This window comes from Eschrichtius robustus, chromosome 15, assembly GCF_028021215.1.
Source record: "Eschrichtius robustus isolate mEscRob2 chromosome 15, mEscRob2.pri, whole genome shotgun sequence".
Classification (NCBI taxonomy): Eukaryota; Metazoa; Chordata; class Mammalia; order Artiodactyla; family Eschrichtiidae; genus Eschrichtius; species Eschrichtius robustus.
Genome location: NC_090838.1, coordinates 70966350 through 70983345, shown reverse-complemented (window position 1 = coordinate 70983345; position 16996 = coordinate 70966350). Strand labels below are relative to the sequence as shown.

The 16996-nt window shown below is 34.7% G+C and overlaps 1 protein-coding gene and 1 non-coding gene across 4 annotated transcripts in view; both read left to right on the top strand.

Annotated features, from left to right (window-relative positions):
• GCFC2 (GC-rich sequence DNA-binding factor 2) overlaps positions 1–15935 on the top strand; it is a 93348-nt gene extending 77413 nt beyond the window's left edge. For 2 of the 3 annotated variants that reach the window (XM_068564929.1, XM_068564928.1), the window contains exons 12-17: positions 547–671; positions 6520–6596; positions 8083–8149; positions 10111–10257; positions 13458–13582; positions 14416–15935. In XM_068564929.1, the coding sequence (XP_068421030.1) occupies positions 547–671; positions 6520–6596; positions 8083–8149; positions 10111–10257; positions 13458–13582; positions 14416–14533 (659 nt within the window). In that variant the 3' untranslated portion in view covers positions 14534–15935. Of the gene's footprint in view, positions 1–546; positions 672–6519; positions 6597–7000; positions 7185–8082; positions 8150–10110; positions 10258–13457; positions 13583–14415 lie in introns of those variants that run through there. The other variant, XM_068564930.1, reaches the window with a different exon arrangement.
• LOC137778218 (U6 spliceosomal RNA) lies at positions 4366–4469 on the top strand. Its single transcript, XR_011076797.1, has one exon. It is a non-coding gene; the product is annotated as a U6 spliceosomal RNA (small nuclear RNA).
• Positions 15936–16996: the final 1061 nt, after the last annotated feature.

Below are 16996 nucleotides of genomic sequence, written 5' to 3'. Positions count from 1 at the left end.
TTGTGTAGATGCTGTAGGAGGAGCTTGTGGAGCTTCTCTTCTGATTGATTCTATTTTTCTCATCAAATGGGGAAGTAATCAGCTGAGAGTGAGAGCAAGTGTGGAGAAAAGAAAACATAAGAAATAGTCACCTGGAAGAGTAAAGTCCATTAACTGAGAACAAGGGGGAAGGATAAGGCAGGAAATAATTGTCTAGGCCACAGGGAAAGAGAATGGACCAGGGAAACAGAATGTGATTGCTGGGCAGCATTAAGGTCTCACTGGAGTTTCATGGTGATCAATTTAAAGTGTATTTTTTTCCAGCTATGTTTTAGCTGCATGGTTGCAGGCACAGATGCTGTGACAAGGTGATTTAACTAGGGTTGCAGTTGAGCCAGACTGCAACAAAAGAGAGTGTATGCAAATATGTAATGGTACTGATTGTCATGGATTTTAAACCACATAAGGAGGGAAGTAGTGTTTGCTAAAGGCCTCAGTTGTTTATATGTGATAAGCAAAGCTTAGTCTAGTAACTAAATTGTGCACCACCAAAAATTTTTGTTTCAGACTTTGTAGAATTCATTTGGGATCCCTTGTCAACCTCACAGACAACAAATTTAATAACACAGAGCAGAATGATTCTTGAAGAACATTCCACTTGTGAAAATGAAGTTATTAGTAAAGGCAAACAGGTAATAATTTCTAGAATTATGAATTTCTTGATATATTTGTAAATTAATATAATTTATTATAAATCTTTGTTTACAGAAGATGCAGAAGAAGTAATTATCAGAAAACTATTTAGGGAAAAATATTTAGGATTGACCATTTTTTGCTCTTTATAATTAATAAGATGAAAGAATACACCTTGATATTTCTGAACATTCTTACAGGAATGGTAATGCTTATAAAAGGATACACATACATTCAATAAGATCCAGATTATTACTTTCATTCTTATTAGCTTATTTCTCTCTGTTCAGTGGTCTGCTTTGTGTTCTCATGGCCCAGCCAGCTGTCTTTCAGGTTTGTGAATATACATTGGCCCTGCAGAGACAAAAAGGCATAAATACATTAGTGCAAATTCATTCCTTCTAAAAGAAAAAAAAACTAATTACCTTTGTTTTTTGGCAAAAGTCTAGTAGTATTATGACCTTACTTTAACAATGATTTTAAAATTAGGCTAACATTTATTATATTAACTAGTTTTCTATAATCTGCCAAAGTTGAGAACAGTAATCTCTTTGAGGATTCAAGCTTCAAATAGGATAGATTCTCATCTTAGCATAATTTAGAATTGAGTTTCACTGAACATAAGACATAAAAAGGAAGGAACTTTTTAGAGGCTCTGTTGAGAGTGTTGAATCTTACTCTTATTGTAGTACTCTTTTCTATCATTCTGTTTGTTGATAATAATATTGTATACTCATGCAGTTAAATAAGTAAACCAATTTTATGTTGAGTTTTAAGAGAATTAAGAGAGAGATTGACAGACTGGAGGGTACCCAGAGTGGAATAACCAAGGTGGTTGAAAAAGCAAGGAGACATGTCATATTCATATTCTGAACACCAGTAAGTTTTAGCACTTGGAATTGCTGTCATGAAGGAGGGAAGCTGTAAGAAATAAGAGGGAGAATAGGGATACTAGCACGATTCTGCCTTTAAGAAGCATGTTATCTTAGAGGAAACAAGATGTACATAAACTGTTATTTCAAATAGGAAGTAAGTGGGAGTGACAAGGAGCACTTGTTTATCTAATTCCTACTATGTACTAGACACTCTGTTAGGTCTTATTCCTGTATCATCCCACTTAGTCCCAGCAATCCTATTAACAACGGTGACAGCTTAATCTTACAGTTGAAGAATCTGAATCTTGAAAAGTTGTTCACAGTAAAGCCTTGAGTCAGAACTAGGATTTGTACCTTCGTTAGTCTTACTTTAAAGCCCAGGCTCATCTCACTGACCACATTGCCTCCCCATGAGTGGCCCAGATAAAGGGCTATGAAACCTCAAAAGAGAGGCAGGAGAGAGAAATTACTTTCTGCAGTGAAAGAATTTTTGTTAGATGTGGCATTTGAGCAGGGGCCCTGAAGGAAGGAATAGGATTTGAACAGTAGCAACTGATGGAGTAAGGGCATTTTCCACTTACCTCCAACAGGATAAAAACATGTGAAAATCATGCATGAATTAGAAAGATTCAACTTAAAAGAAGATGTGCATAGAGATAGTGTTTATATTTGAAGAAGGAATAGATTTATTCTGTGTTGTTATAAAGCATAGAACCAAGATTAGTAGGTTAGAGCTACAAGGAAGCAGCTATATAATCCTGTATTTGCTCTCTATGTGGGATTATTTAATTATAGCCCAAATGTAAATAGTGCTTTGCCATTTTTTAAACACTTTCACATTTTCTCATTTGATCCTGACAACCTTGTAAAATGTGTTGACTTTAATTGCATTTTACAGGTGAAGAAGCTGGGGCCCAGAGTTCCAAGTCACTTTTAAAAGATAAAAGTGGCAGACCCAGCACTTTGTAACCACTAAAGTCTTTGTAACCACTAAAGTCTTTGGTGTTATGGATTCACTCATGAAGTTTTTATACTGGTAATTTTAATTCTGGAAGCCCTCCCACTCTGAATGTTGAAAATGGGGTCTTTGCATTCGTAGGAGACTAGAACTACATCAGGACTTTTCAACTTTGGCACTCTTGACATTTGGAACAGATAGTTCTTTGTGGGAGGCTGTCCTATGCATTAAGTTCCCCTGGCCTCTACTCACTAGATGCCAGTAGCACTCCCCCGTCTTGACAACCAAAAATATCTCTAGACTTATAAAATATTCTGAGGCATGGCAAAATTACCCCTACTTGAGAATCAGTGTACTATGTAATATTCCAGGTTAGTAACACAGTTTGCCAGTGAGCTCACTCAATTTTTTTCAGTGATATTTAAGAATTGAAGAGAATGAGAAAGGTTCCAGAAGAGCAAGTCAGACAGCATAGTTCCTGATTTTGAAGTGAAAAGCAAATGATTCTGTAAACTAATGTCTGGTGAGAATAGTTTTGATTCTGGTTAATGTTCTAAAATAGATTATTACAGAGATGGATTACAAGCACTTAAAATAAGAAAGCAGTGTTTACTGTAATCTTTCATTGATGGGGTTCCTAAATACAAACAACTGTTTATCAAAGCATATTCTTCCATATTATCTCAGTTACTTTCACTGATAAATAAGGAACTGTACAGGTACAGTAGATAATGTATTTAAATATGTTAAGATTTTCTTATAGATCAAATGGGAAAAGATATGGTATAGTTAGATATAAAGAAAACTGGTAGAGTATACCTAAAGAATACTGACCCATAGGGCCAGAATCTTCTCAGCTTTGTCCTGTTCAGTATTTTTATTGAACTGGATGAAGATGTAAAATACATGCTAATAAAATTTCTCAATGCTGAAAGCTACGAATTCTATCATAGATCTATGGATAATAGAATTAGAATCCAAAAGAATTTCAAAATACTGAGAAAATGGACTGACTCTCAAAACATAAAATGTAAAAGGAATATACATATGTCCTACCATTGTGTTCAAAAATTCAACTGCATAAATAAAAGATGGGAGAGGCACAGCTTTGAAGCATCATAGGTAACACAGAGAGGGATTATAATCAACCGTAAACCCAATATGAGTCAACAGTGTCACTTGAGTAGCAGAAAGACTAATGGGAGTTCATCCTACTAGGTGTCTGCTCTTTTGAGTAAAAATGTTGTATGTGCTTTCCTCACAAGTAAGACTTCCCTGGGTATTTTGCATTTAATTTTAGGTTAAAGTATATTAAATGGAGAGTGTCTAAGATGGTATGGGAAAGAGAAAATGTAGAAAAGTGAGATATCAATCTTAAACCTGAAGAGTTTTCATATGGAAGGATGATTAGATTTGCTCTGCATGATCCTGAGAAGTAAACCAGGACCAACGTATGGAAGGTGTAGGGGAGAGAAGTTTGTTTCTCATTAACTGAAATCTAATAGTCAAAAGATGCCCGAAGTTCTGCACAGCCTCGGGATAGTGCAAAGGTTGGTTGACCGGTTAGTGGAAATGTGAAAGTGACATCAGATGAATGCTTAGATAGATTAGAAGTTTTCAGATTTCTTTTTCTATCCACAGAAACTTTTTCAAATAAAGTCTTACACACCCCTGTACACAGACACACACAAAAGTAATGCTGCTCTTGCTGTGGTGAGCACCTACTCTCATTCTCCCCTGAGGGCCTCAACATCTGCCCATGCCACCCAGGATTATCACTATGGATATGCAGAGCATCATAAAAACTACTAGCTAGAGCTTTTAAGTGCCTTTTCAGAGCTGTTTTAGAGTCTTTATATAGTGCTCGCTTCAGCAGCACATATACTAAAATTGGAATGATACACAGATTAGGATGGCCCCTGTGCAAGGATGACACACAGATTCGTGAAGCATCCCATATTTTTATCATGTGTGTGAAACTTTTGAAAATTGTAAAGCATTGTAGAATTCAAAGAATCTTTCAATAAGAAAATAATAAAATAAAAATAAAGTCTATATACAGAAGTGTGTGTAGTTGTTAAAACTTTACTCTTTAGAGAACTTGTTTTTTCCACCAAAGGTATTTTACTACTTGGAAAAGTTAATGAGCTCCGAGTTATAAAATATGTGAATTTAAGTTTTCTTTTGTTTTAAACAATTATTTGGAAATAATGGCAACTTACAGAAAACTCTCATGAATAAAAATAGCATATTCATAGGCCTTTTACCCAGATTGACCTGTCGTTAATATTTTGCCCCATTTGCATTAGTATTTGCTCTCCCATTAGATATACACACACTCACGATTTTTTTTCTCCTGAACACTTTGAGAGTAAGTTGTGTATTTGCTAAGGATAGTCTGTTACATAACCATAGTACAGTTAGCAATTTCAGTAAATTTAACAGTACTTAATCTACCATCCATATTCTACTTCTGTCATTTGACTCAATAAACTCCTTTATAGCATTTTTTAGAGAACTATTTTTAAGAAACAAAAATTAATATGGAAATATTTATCAAGGCTGAGATTCAAAATCATTTACATTAAGTGGAAGAAAATCAAAGCATAATTGTATTTTAAAAGAATTCAAAATGTTTGAGAGAGTAAAAGAAAATTGAGTTTTTATTTGTTTTTAATGTTAATATTGATATACAGCCATTTGAGGAATATGTTACAGATATTTAAGTGAAAAGAGAAATAGGACTTCAGTTAGATATACCTTTTATGAAAAAATATATTTGGTTGAATTCTACATTTATGAGTAACTTGCTTAGTATAGGGTATATGACAGCTTAATTTGTGCTACACACATTGTCACTGACTTAAAAAAATAACTTTCCCTCTAGTATGTAGTATGCTGTTTCCATTTTTCAAATATGGATTCCTTTTTTAAGTGTAAGACCAGTATCTTATTATAGAAATTTTTATCCTAGTACAAAGACTGATACCATTGTAGGATATTTTCAGCCTACCTTTTATTTCAGAATTATAATACTAATGGACATGTACACTCGTATCCTACTTCTTCCACTTAAATATTAAACATTTAAATTTGCATGTTACTACAGTCTTCATAAACTTTAGCTAAATACTTCATGCACTGGATGGACATAACATGTCCTTAAAAGTTCCCATGATTCAATGTTTTGGTTATTTTCAATTTTTGATATACAAACAATAAAATGAGTTTGCCAAAGTGAATATACTATGTCAAAGGATATTGACAAACCAGTGAAGAAACTGTATTTAAAAAGCATCTACAAATCAATAAGAGATAGAACCTAATTTAAATTAAAAAAAAAAAAAAAAACAGATATGTAGACAAGCAGCTTAATTGGGTACTTTGCAAAGGGGCATATCCAAATGGTAAATAAGAATATGAGAAGATGTTCAACATCACATTACTCAATAGGAAAATAAAAATTAAAACATAATAAAATATGACTACATACCAGAATTGCAAGCATTTAAAAACCCTAAAAATACCAGGATTTAGTAAGGGTGTAGAGAAACAGGATTTCTCATACATGGCTAGTGGGAATATAAATGGGATACCACTGTTTCAGAAAACAATTTGGCATTCTGTACAAAGTTGAACATATGAACTGTATTCCAGCAGTTCCATCTCTACATATATCCATTAGAATTGTATACCTATGCATACTAAAAGACATGTTCTACAAGAAGTTTTATAGCAACATGATTCATAGTAACCCCTAAACTGAAGACCATCAAAATAAATGTTCCATCATGCAACAGAATATTGTGCTGTGCTGCAGTGAAAAGGCACCAACTACTGCAGCATGCAACAACATGGATGAATGAAGTTCTCTTGTACCTAACTGATAGTTATTTTAACACCTAAGTCTGTGAGTGTGTACAAATTTGCACTATTCTGTTAAAATTGCTTCTTTTGGTAAACACATTTCTACCTGTAACTATCAGTGATGCTTTTAATTTTTTTTTAAAATAGGATTTACTTAAACCCATTGTTTCAAGAATGAAGAAGGCAATAGATGATGATGTTTTTATTCCTCTATATCCAGAGAGGTAAGAGTTGCTAATTTCTAGATTTTATGAAATAGTTATTCCTGCAATACAGATTTATTTAAGAGTGTAATGTAGAAGAAACTAACAGTATTAAGTGGTTTCAAAACACACATACCTATTAAGATGCAAATTGAGATTTCAACAAATATTTTTCAGTCACCTTTTATATTGCCGTGTATGATGTCTGGCACTTGGACATAGGTTTTAGGGGGTTTTTTTGGTTGGGGGTGGTGGTTGTTTTTTAATGATATTCCTAAGAACATGACAGTTGGCATGGCAGAGTGGTTAGAAACACAGATTCTGGAGCCCAGATTCACCATTACTAGATATTTGACCTTGGGCCTTTCTGTGCATCAGTGTCCTTGTATATAAAATTGGGCATTAAATTAATGCCTGCCTCACAGGACGTTGTGAAGATGAAGGGAGTGCTCAGAACAATGCCTGACACGGAAAGCCCAGCATAAGGCCTGGAACATCACTGAGGGGCCAGAAACTGCATCTTTGAGTTCTATATTTACCTTTAAATGATCAAACAAGTAGTATTTGATACATATTCTTATATTTGCTAAGAAGGCATCAGTTATAGTAATGGACCATGAACTGAAGCTGTAGAGTACTTACAGGATGGAAGAGCTGTATGGAAAGAAAAGAAAGGAACTTCTAAGCTTGCTAGTTAATGTGAATCCTGAAGAGATGCCTGCATGTAAAAATTCCCCCCCAGTAAGGTTTGTAATATTTTAGATAAGTAATATAGTCCCATGGTTAAAAAGTATGAATGTGTATTTTAAAATTTTGTTTATGTTTAAAATGAAAAGTCTTACTCCCTCCCATTCCTGACCTCCATCCACCCAGTTTTTGCCCTTCCTTCTCTGTACACATACATGCATGCAAGAATGCTCAATGTTGGTAAATTTTTATACCTTTTCAGAATTTCTTTATGCAATTAGAATTAAATACTTATAGAATTTTAATACTTACAATGCAATTAGAATTAATCTTATTTTCCTCTCCTTTTTTATATATTTACTTATAAAGTAAGTATATTGTAGTCATAACCATTGTTTTGTACCTTACTTTTTTGACTTAGTACATCTTTGAGATCTTTTTATGTCGTCACATAAGTTGTTTCCTCAGTCTTTTTTAAGCTGCACAATATGCCATTATATAGATGTACTGTAATTGATGAGCATGTAAGCAGTAAACCATTACTAACAAGGTTGGAAATAATTTTATGGACATATTATTTCTGTACATGTGGAAATGTATCTGCAGAAGGCATTCTCAGACATGGATTTATTGAGTCAAAAGTGTGCATGCATTTGTAATTTTAGTAAATATCACCAGAACACCTCCCTTTATATTCTGTTAAGGCTTAGTTTGGTTGATTTAAAAAAATAAAAAAAAAATTCAGTTTTTTAAACTCTGTTTCTGAAAGATGAACAGTCATTTGCATTTCCTTCTTTCTCTTTCTTTTGCTTCAAATTAGTGCTGTAGAAAACAGAATGTCACCACATTCAAAGTTCCAAGAAAGACAGTTCTGGTCAGGTCTAAAGGTAAGCAGAAAACGGCAGAAATAAAAATAATTGTTTTTATTTTTTAAAAAGTTTACTATAGAGTGAAGATCAACAAAATTCTGTAAAGGACCAGACAGTAAATATTTTAAGCTTTGTAGGTCATATGGTCTCTGTTGAACTGTTCAGCTCCGCCACTGTAGTACAAACAGTCATAGACAATATGTAAACAAATGAGCGCATGTCTTCGGTTCAGTAAACTTTACTATCATTTAAAATTATAAAAACCATTCTTGGGACTTCCCTGGCAGTCCAGTGGTTAAGACTCCACGCTCCCAATGCAGGGGCCCAGGTTTGATCCCTGGTCAGGGAACTAGATCCCCCATGCCTCAACTAAGAGTCCACATGCCACAACTAAAATAGCCCACATGCCACAGTCCCACGTGCTGCAATGAAGATCCCTCATGCCACAAATAAGACCTGACACAGCCAAATAAATAAATAAATATTTTAATACATACATAAATAAATAAATAAACATTCTTAGTTCACCAACTCTACAAAAACAGGCAGTAAGCTGTATTTAACTCACAAGCCATAGTTGTCTCACCCCTGGTCTAAACGATACAGGATGAAGTCGGTGCTAAGTCAGTGGCAACGGAAGGTAAGGAAAAGATGGATTCAAAAGATATTAATTACGTGTGAGCAATGTAGGGTTCTAGTCAAGTTTTTGACTTTGGCAACCTGGTAACTTATCATGACATTCTTTGAGGGCGTTGGAGGGGTTACAGGAAGAAGAAAAGGTTTGGGAGGAGAGATAAGATCTGTTTTGGACATGGTGAATTTAAGATATCTATGGGACAAATGGAGGCAATTGGATATATGAGTCTGAATTGCAGGGGACAGATCTGAGCTGGAGATTTGGGAGTCAACCACATATAGGCAGTATTTGGAGGCATGGTCATGAATAACAACCTCTGAGGAGATTGCATGAAGCATGAGAAGAAGGCTAAGGATAGACCCTTGGGAGATAGTGAGATAAGAGGTGGGCAGAGAAAATGGAGTCTTCAGAGAGGCCTTAAGAATGAGTTGTGAAACTAAGAATGGTCATAAGAGAGTGGCATCAGGGAAACTAAGTGAAGGGCTTTCAAGAATGAAGACAGAGTGTTAATGCCACTGAAGAGAATTGGAACGAAGACTGAAATTTTTTTACTGGATTTGATGATGATAAGGTAATGGGTGACCTCAGCAAGAACAATTTTGATAGGGTGAATCAATACTTGTCATGTGGTTGAGTCAGGAAAAAGGCTTTTCAGGAAGAGGGAGCAACATCAAAAATGACATTGTGAAAAGGCATTGCATATTAGTACAACTGGATGTAGTTTAGCACCTAGCGTGATAAATATATTACTGGAAAGAAAGTGGAAGATACCATAAAATTCACAGAAAGATCTGCATTTAGAGGAGGGAAATGCAACCCATGTTACTTTTATTAGATTTTCTTAAAAGTATTTTACCCAAGGTATCTCCAAAGTCACAGATTATTATTAATCTTATTTTCTATATTAGAGCAGTGAGGTTCTCAGGTTTGATTGATTTCTCAAGGTCACACATTGGTAACAGTAGCACTGGCTTTAACAGCAGTGCTTTTATGAATCCTGAGGTCCTGCGGTCTTGTATCTGATGGCCCGAGCCTCCAGGAGAGTATGGATTGAGAAGGAAGATTATTGATCAGGAAAGGCTCCAGCAAGGTAATTTGAAATAGATTTTGAGCGGTTGTCCTAAAAAAATGAAAATAGGATGAACAAATATATGGAGGTTGGAAAGAATCAAGTGTTTATTCAGAAATGTTTTCTGTTGATTCTAAAATTGACAGTTCCAACAGTGCCAATTGTAGTGAGAGCTTAAAAGAGTTTGACCAACTTTTTATGTTTGTTGGATACTATTACGGTTTTCCTTTGGAGAAAAGGTACATAGTCACTTGACATTTTATTGTGTTTTAGCTCTTCCGCAATATTCTTCTTTGGAATGAACTCCTCCCAGAAGACACCTTGCAAGAGCTAGGACTAGGGAAGCTGCTGAATCGTTATCTTATTATAGCTCTTCTCAATGCCATACCTGGGCCAGATGTTGTTAAAAAGTGCAACCAGGTAAGTTGTATAGAAACTGATTCTAATTTTATCATTTTTAAAATTTAGTTATTAAAATCAATTTTGTAGCAAAATAATTAAAATTGTGGTACTCACATTAACAACAAATTAATTTAACAGACTAGAAACCCAGAAGAACCCAGTATTTAAAAAAAGTATACTGGTTAACTGTTTACAAAATGAATGTTAGATCCTCACCTCTCACTACATACCAATGTAAATTACAGGTGAAGTAAAGAATTAAGTGTAAAAATATGAAACTATAAAATATTGTACTAAGAAGATAAATGACTATACCTGATGTTAAGGGAGTCCTTTCTGAACTTAAAAGCAAAAATGGTGAGAAAAAATAATAGATTTGACAAAAATATAAAACTTCAGTAAATCAAAATTGTATCAGGATTATTTGATTATTGTTAAAACTGGAAGATGGGTTCATTGGGCTCACTATACTTATTCCTTCTCCTGTTGTTTATGTTTGAAATTTTCTATAACGAAAAGTTAAAAAGAAAGTTGAAAAACAGAGAAATAAGTTACAATGCATAACGAGGATAAGTACCCACATTTTTAAAAAGCAGTAAACAATTCAGATATTCTTATTGAAAATGACCAAAAGACATGCAACATGGTGAATTGCCTAATTCACCAAAGAAAGAATATGCAAAGATAACTTCTGAACATGTGGAAAATATTAACAGTACTAATAATCAGAGAATTGCAAATAATACACTAAGGATATTGTTTTTACCTGTTATGCTGGCAAACTTTTTGCTGTTATTTCCATTATAATTCCCAGTATTGTCATAAGCACAGGGAAACAACAGCCCCACATCATTCCAGGGATACCATTCATCTAGAACGTGTGGAGTGGCAATTCTGGGAAATAGTTTCTGCACTGTGGAAAGAGGAATACAACTCTGGAGACTATTTTGGAATGATTAATATAAAACCTTTAAAGTTTATACCCTTTTACTTAGCAGTTTTACTTCTAGGAAATTATCCTATGTTAAAAAATCAGACGTGCATAAAGGTTTCTACATACAAAGAATATTATTGTAGCATTATTTATAATAGAAGACAGTTGGAAAGAATCTAAATGTCTAAAAACATTAGTGTCTATCCATAAGATAAAAGTCATGAGGAAAATTTTTTAAGAATGTGGGAAAATATTTACATCCTTAAATAAATTTTTTAAAAATATAAATATATATGTAACATTATTTAGCAGTTCCTAGACAACCTCCATTTTTCTAGCTGTGGTTTTTATTTCATGTAGTTTTTTTTTTTTTTTTTTTTTTAAAGTGGTAATTATGTCTCTGGGCTGCTTCAACTTAATTTATTTATTTATTTTTGGCTCTGTTGGGTCCCCGCCTCTGCGCGAGGGCCCTCTCCAGCTGCGGCAAGCGGGGGCCACTCTTCATCGCGGTGCGCGGGCCTCTCACTATCGCGGCCTCTCCCGTTGCGGAGCACAGGCTCCAGACGCGCAGGCTCAGCAGTTGTGGCTCACGGGCCCAGTCACTCCACGGCACGCGGGATCCTCCCGGACCAGGGCTCAAACCCGTGCCCCCTGCATTGGCAGGCAGACTCTCAACCACTGCGCCACCAGGGAAGCCCTATTTCATGTAGTTTTAAACTACATTATCTACCAGAAATTTCAATCATCATCCATCCTATGTGTCTTTCAGGTTTCAATTTAGTTCTCTTTGACCATAGGCTCTACTATACAGAAGTAAGGAAGAGGATATATGACATTCTTTCCACAGCTTGTGGCCAGAAAACCAGGCCAAGACAATGTGTTTATAAGTCCCAGGATCATTTATGGAAAAGCTAGATAGTTCCTTCAGAATTTTATTGAGACTTGTGGTACAAAACAAGGGGAAAGCAAGTGCAAATGACATTAAATTCCAAGCCAGTAAGGGCTGGTTTTTAAACTTTAAAAAGATACAGTTTGCATAATAAGACTTATAGGACTTTCTGCCTTAGGCAATCAGTTTGTCTGTATTTTTTCTGGATAATTGAAAAAGGTGATTAAAAAATAGGATAAATCATTTTCCTCAACTGTGTTTTCAGGGTTGACCAGTCAGATTTATTTTAGAAAGAGTGCATTCCAGAACTTTCATTTAACATATTTTATAATATATATATGGTGCAACTTTCTACTTTCTAGAAGTACGTACTGATCTTGATCTTACCAACTATAGCAAAACCAAGAATTTCTTTAAATAGTATGATCCCACATTTTTCCTTGCACCCATTCTCTCTCCTTTTTAAAAAAAATTCTTCCTTCTGCTATGAGGAAGTTTTTCTTTTCTTTTTTATTTTGTTAACATTTTTCTTTTTTTCCAAAACTTTTCCCCAAATCATGTATTACCTTTGGCATGATGATGATGAGTGTTGTTTGGGGTTTTTTCCCCCCCAAAAGAAAAAAATGAATGCACATACATTGACTCTTTATGCTGCCATGGACATTTAAAGCAATGTAATAAATTATAAGAAAATCAAAGCCATAATTAATTTTTTTCACTCAGTGTATCTTAGAATGACCTTGATTTATTTGTTCATGTAGATTATACACAAACTCACCCAATTTCTTACTGTGAAATCATATTAAATGTACCTATTTTATACAGTTGACCCTTGAACAACACAGGTTTGAACTGCATGGGTCCACTTCTACATGGATTGTTTCAATAAATACATACTAGAGTACTACACAATCCACAGCTGGTTGAATCCTTGGATGCAGAACCACAGATATGGAGGGCCGACTGTAAAGTTAATACACTGATTTTCAATTGCGAATGGGTCACTGCCCGTAACCCCCTGCATTGTTTAAGGGTCAAATGTAGGTATGTTAACTAAAAGTGTTTTGTGTCTACACATTTCTGGTGTTTAGTTATAAATGTTTTGTACAATGTAATCGCTCAGGAATACAGAGTATTGAAAGTATCACAAGTACTAGGAAGTATTTATAAAGAGTAGTCTATTTTAAGCTCTCAGTATCAAAATATGATTTTTTTTAAAGTATAAAACCTTGACAAATAAAGGGGAAATTCTCAAAAGTTATTTAACCGTGAACTATAAAATGGAAGAATAATACTCAACCAACATGAGTACTATGAGGATTAAATGAAATTATGTTAGCTAAAGTCCTCAGATAATAACTGTCATTATTAAAAATAATGTGTTTTGATTATCAGATAGCAGCATGTTTACCAGAAAAATGGTTCCAAAATTCTGCCATGAGAACATCTTTTCCCCAGCTAGAAAACTTCATCCAGTTTTTACTGCAGTCTGCACGTAAATTATCTACAAGTGAAATCAGGTAATGCATATTTTATTTGTACCTCCATAAGCATAGTTTAGGGTTCCGTTCTCAGCAATTTTTAGAAAGATTTGTACTTTACTTTTAAAAATCTGAGACTGTCACTGAAGAGTTAGGAGATATTTTCATGTATGACCTTTAGAATCACTCAATATTTTATATTCACACCTCATGCATATTAGTTCATATTCTTAAATGTAAATCTCTTCCAAAATAAGCACTTCCAGAAAACTGTATCACAGGGGAATTTAAAATTAAAACTATAAATCAAAAGCCTCTTAACAAGCATGTTTTTAATGTCTTCTTAATTTTCCTAGCCATTTCAAAATCTCAACATTTGTTAAGTACAGGTCTGCAACCTGGCGTTTACCCAGCAGTAGCTAGATCTCTGTTTTGGATATCTCATTCACAGCACTAGATGTTTAAGGACTTAAATACAGTGGTATTCTGGTAAACCACCTCTCCAAAAAGAAAAAAAAGTTAAAACCTCAAATTGTAGCATTTGATGATATCTGTGGATAAATACTGCTTCCAGGATAGCCCATATAAGCTGCTGGTAGCAGCAAACCACGACTCAGATTCCTGATAGATTTGCTCTGTGCTTTTCTCCTTTTTTATAGTCATTCACATTAAAATTTGCCAGAATACATCCACTAATAGTCTGTATTGGAACTTCATGATTATGTGGAGAAGGTAGCATCTAAATATTTTATGCTATTTTAGATATTGGCATACGGTAAAGTTTTTGTTTCAGATTAACTACTTATGATTCACTGTGCCCTTACACATTGCATTTCGAAGAGGGAAAATGCTTTTTTGTTGTTTTTTTTCAGGGATGAAGTCAAAGAAATAATTCTTATTCTGGTGAAAATAAAAGCTTTGAATCAAGCAGAATCCTTCATAGAAGAATATCACCTAGACCATCTTAAATCAGTAATTAAAGAAGTTTGAGTGAACTTTATAGGAAAGTACTAAAATGAGGTTTTAATATAGTCACACTTGGCTCTTTTGCTTGGAGAAAGAAGAAAAAAAAAAAAAAAGTGTTGCCACTTCTTTATTCCCAGTAATGGAGGGGAGGATTTGCAAAACGCGAAAAGCAAGGACTCTGTCTTTCCATTCCTTCCACCTTCTACCTTCTGGTATCATGAAAGGCTGCCCCTTTTTTTGCAGTGTTTGCAGGAATTAGACACACAGGAACAGTAAGAGTTTAACATATTTCCATTTCCATTTGATTTTTCCATCGACTTTTCCAGCTTAAGAAAGGAGTTGAAGGAAGCTTGTTATAGCTGTTTTGGCTTTGGTTGGTCTTCTGTCCTGAACCATAAAAACCTCTTTTAGTTCTCTTCATTTTAACTATCTCTGTTTACAAATGAGTTTAAATGAAAATCTTAATCGTGATGAATTACTTGTTAAGTATTCTGATTAAGGCATTTTAGGGCTTTTGATAACTAATGCTTGTCAAATTGTTCTTCAGAAATGTGTACCAATGTATTGTACCAACAGAAGTCTAAGGAAGGCCAATGAATCTCTACCAGCAATAGGTATTATCATTTTTTTTTAACTCATTGGCACTTAATAGGTGAAAAAATTCTTATTTTAATTATTTGTTTTGGCTATTAGAGAGTGACTACTTGTTTTTTGGCCATTTGTAATTCTTTTTGAAATATCTATTCATCTTTTTCTTATGGATTTGTAAGAGCTTTATAATTTAAAGATACTGATGTTCTGGGAATTCCCTGGCATCCAGTGGTTAGGACTCTGCACTTTCACTGCCAAGGTCACAGGTTCGATCCCTGGTCGGGGAACTAAGATCCCGCAATCCACACAGCACGGCCAAAAATAAAAACAAAAACAAAACAAAAAACAAAACAAAGATACTCATGTTTTGGCTGTGCTATGTTATAGTTTCCCTCATTTGCCATTTTCTTTAAATTTGTGTATGTTTTTGGTGTACTAAGTTATCGCTTGTTAGGTAGTTACTATTTTTTGTTGTGGTTTTTTTGTCATTGGTGGTAGGCCTAGACAGGAAACAAGTATTTTAAATATTCAGCACAGCGACTTCCCTGGTGGCACAGTGGTTAAGAATCCGCCTGCCAATGCAGGGGACACGGGTTCAATCCCGGGTCTGGGAAGATCCCACATGCCATGGAGCAACTAAGCCTGTGTGCCACAACTACTGAAGCCTGTACACCTAGAGCCTGTGCTCTGCAACAAGAGAAGCCACCGCAGTGAGAAGCCCCCATGCACCACAATGAAGAGTAGCCCCTGCTCACCGCAACTAGAGAAAGCCTGCGTGCAGCAACAAAGACCCAATGCAACCAAAAATAAAAATAAATAAAATTAATTTATTAAAAATAAATATTCAGCACATGTGATTCATTTTCTAATAAAAAATTTGTGTGATTAAGAAAGTGAGGCAAGGTCATTGAATCAAAAGGAAATTGAGGGACTTCCCTGGTGGTCCAGTGGTTAAGAATCCACCTTCAAATGCGGGGGACTCAGGTTCAATCCTGGCTGGGGAACTAAGATCCCACATGCCATGGGGCAACTAGGCCTGTGTGCGGCAACTAGTGAGAGGCCCTAAACAAAGATCCCCGCCTGCTTCAATGAAGACCCAGCACAGCCAAAAAAAAAAAAAAGGTTCTTTGTGGCACTCTCAATAACTATAAAATAAAAACTTTGAAACATGCTATGTGTATGAGAATTTAAAAAAAAAAAAAATTGAGAACATTTTTCAAAGTGAGTTTACTGAAATAATTTCTGTTAAATCTATTTGTTTAAATAACTTGAGGGCCATCCTAAATGTATTATGCAAATTGTTGCCCAAAAGATAATCAGGAAAAAATTGATTATGTGTAGGATTTGAGCATGTGGCCTCTGACATTATCACCCCTAGTTTTGAAGCTGCATGTAATTTATTTTAGCAGGTTGGTGTGTGATTTCTACTGCAGTGAAGACTCATGATTCACTGGTATGAACAGTTTTTTAAAGTTTATTTTGGTTACACAAATTATGAAGAGTAGAATCTCATCTAGAAAATTCAAGCCATTGCTAAAAAGGATTTAGCATTCTTACACAATTATTGTTCCCAGAGGTAACTGCTGTTTTCATTTTGTTATCCTTTCCGACCTTTTCTCTACTTAAAAAGTACGTATGTGTGTATACACACACACAGACCTTTGTTTTTTATGTAAATGGCAGATACTTTATTGTGTATGAAATTTGTAACTTTTTTATTGTTAAAGTGTACATTTGAAATTTCCCTATAATTTTTGCATTTGTAATTAAAGGTGTGTTAGATGATCCCTTACATTTTTAACTTGGGCAGAGAGATTTCTCTTGATTTTTGTAGAGTGGAAAATATTAGAACTGCTTTTAAAACTAAATTGATTTAAATTCCCAATAGTTTTCAAC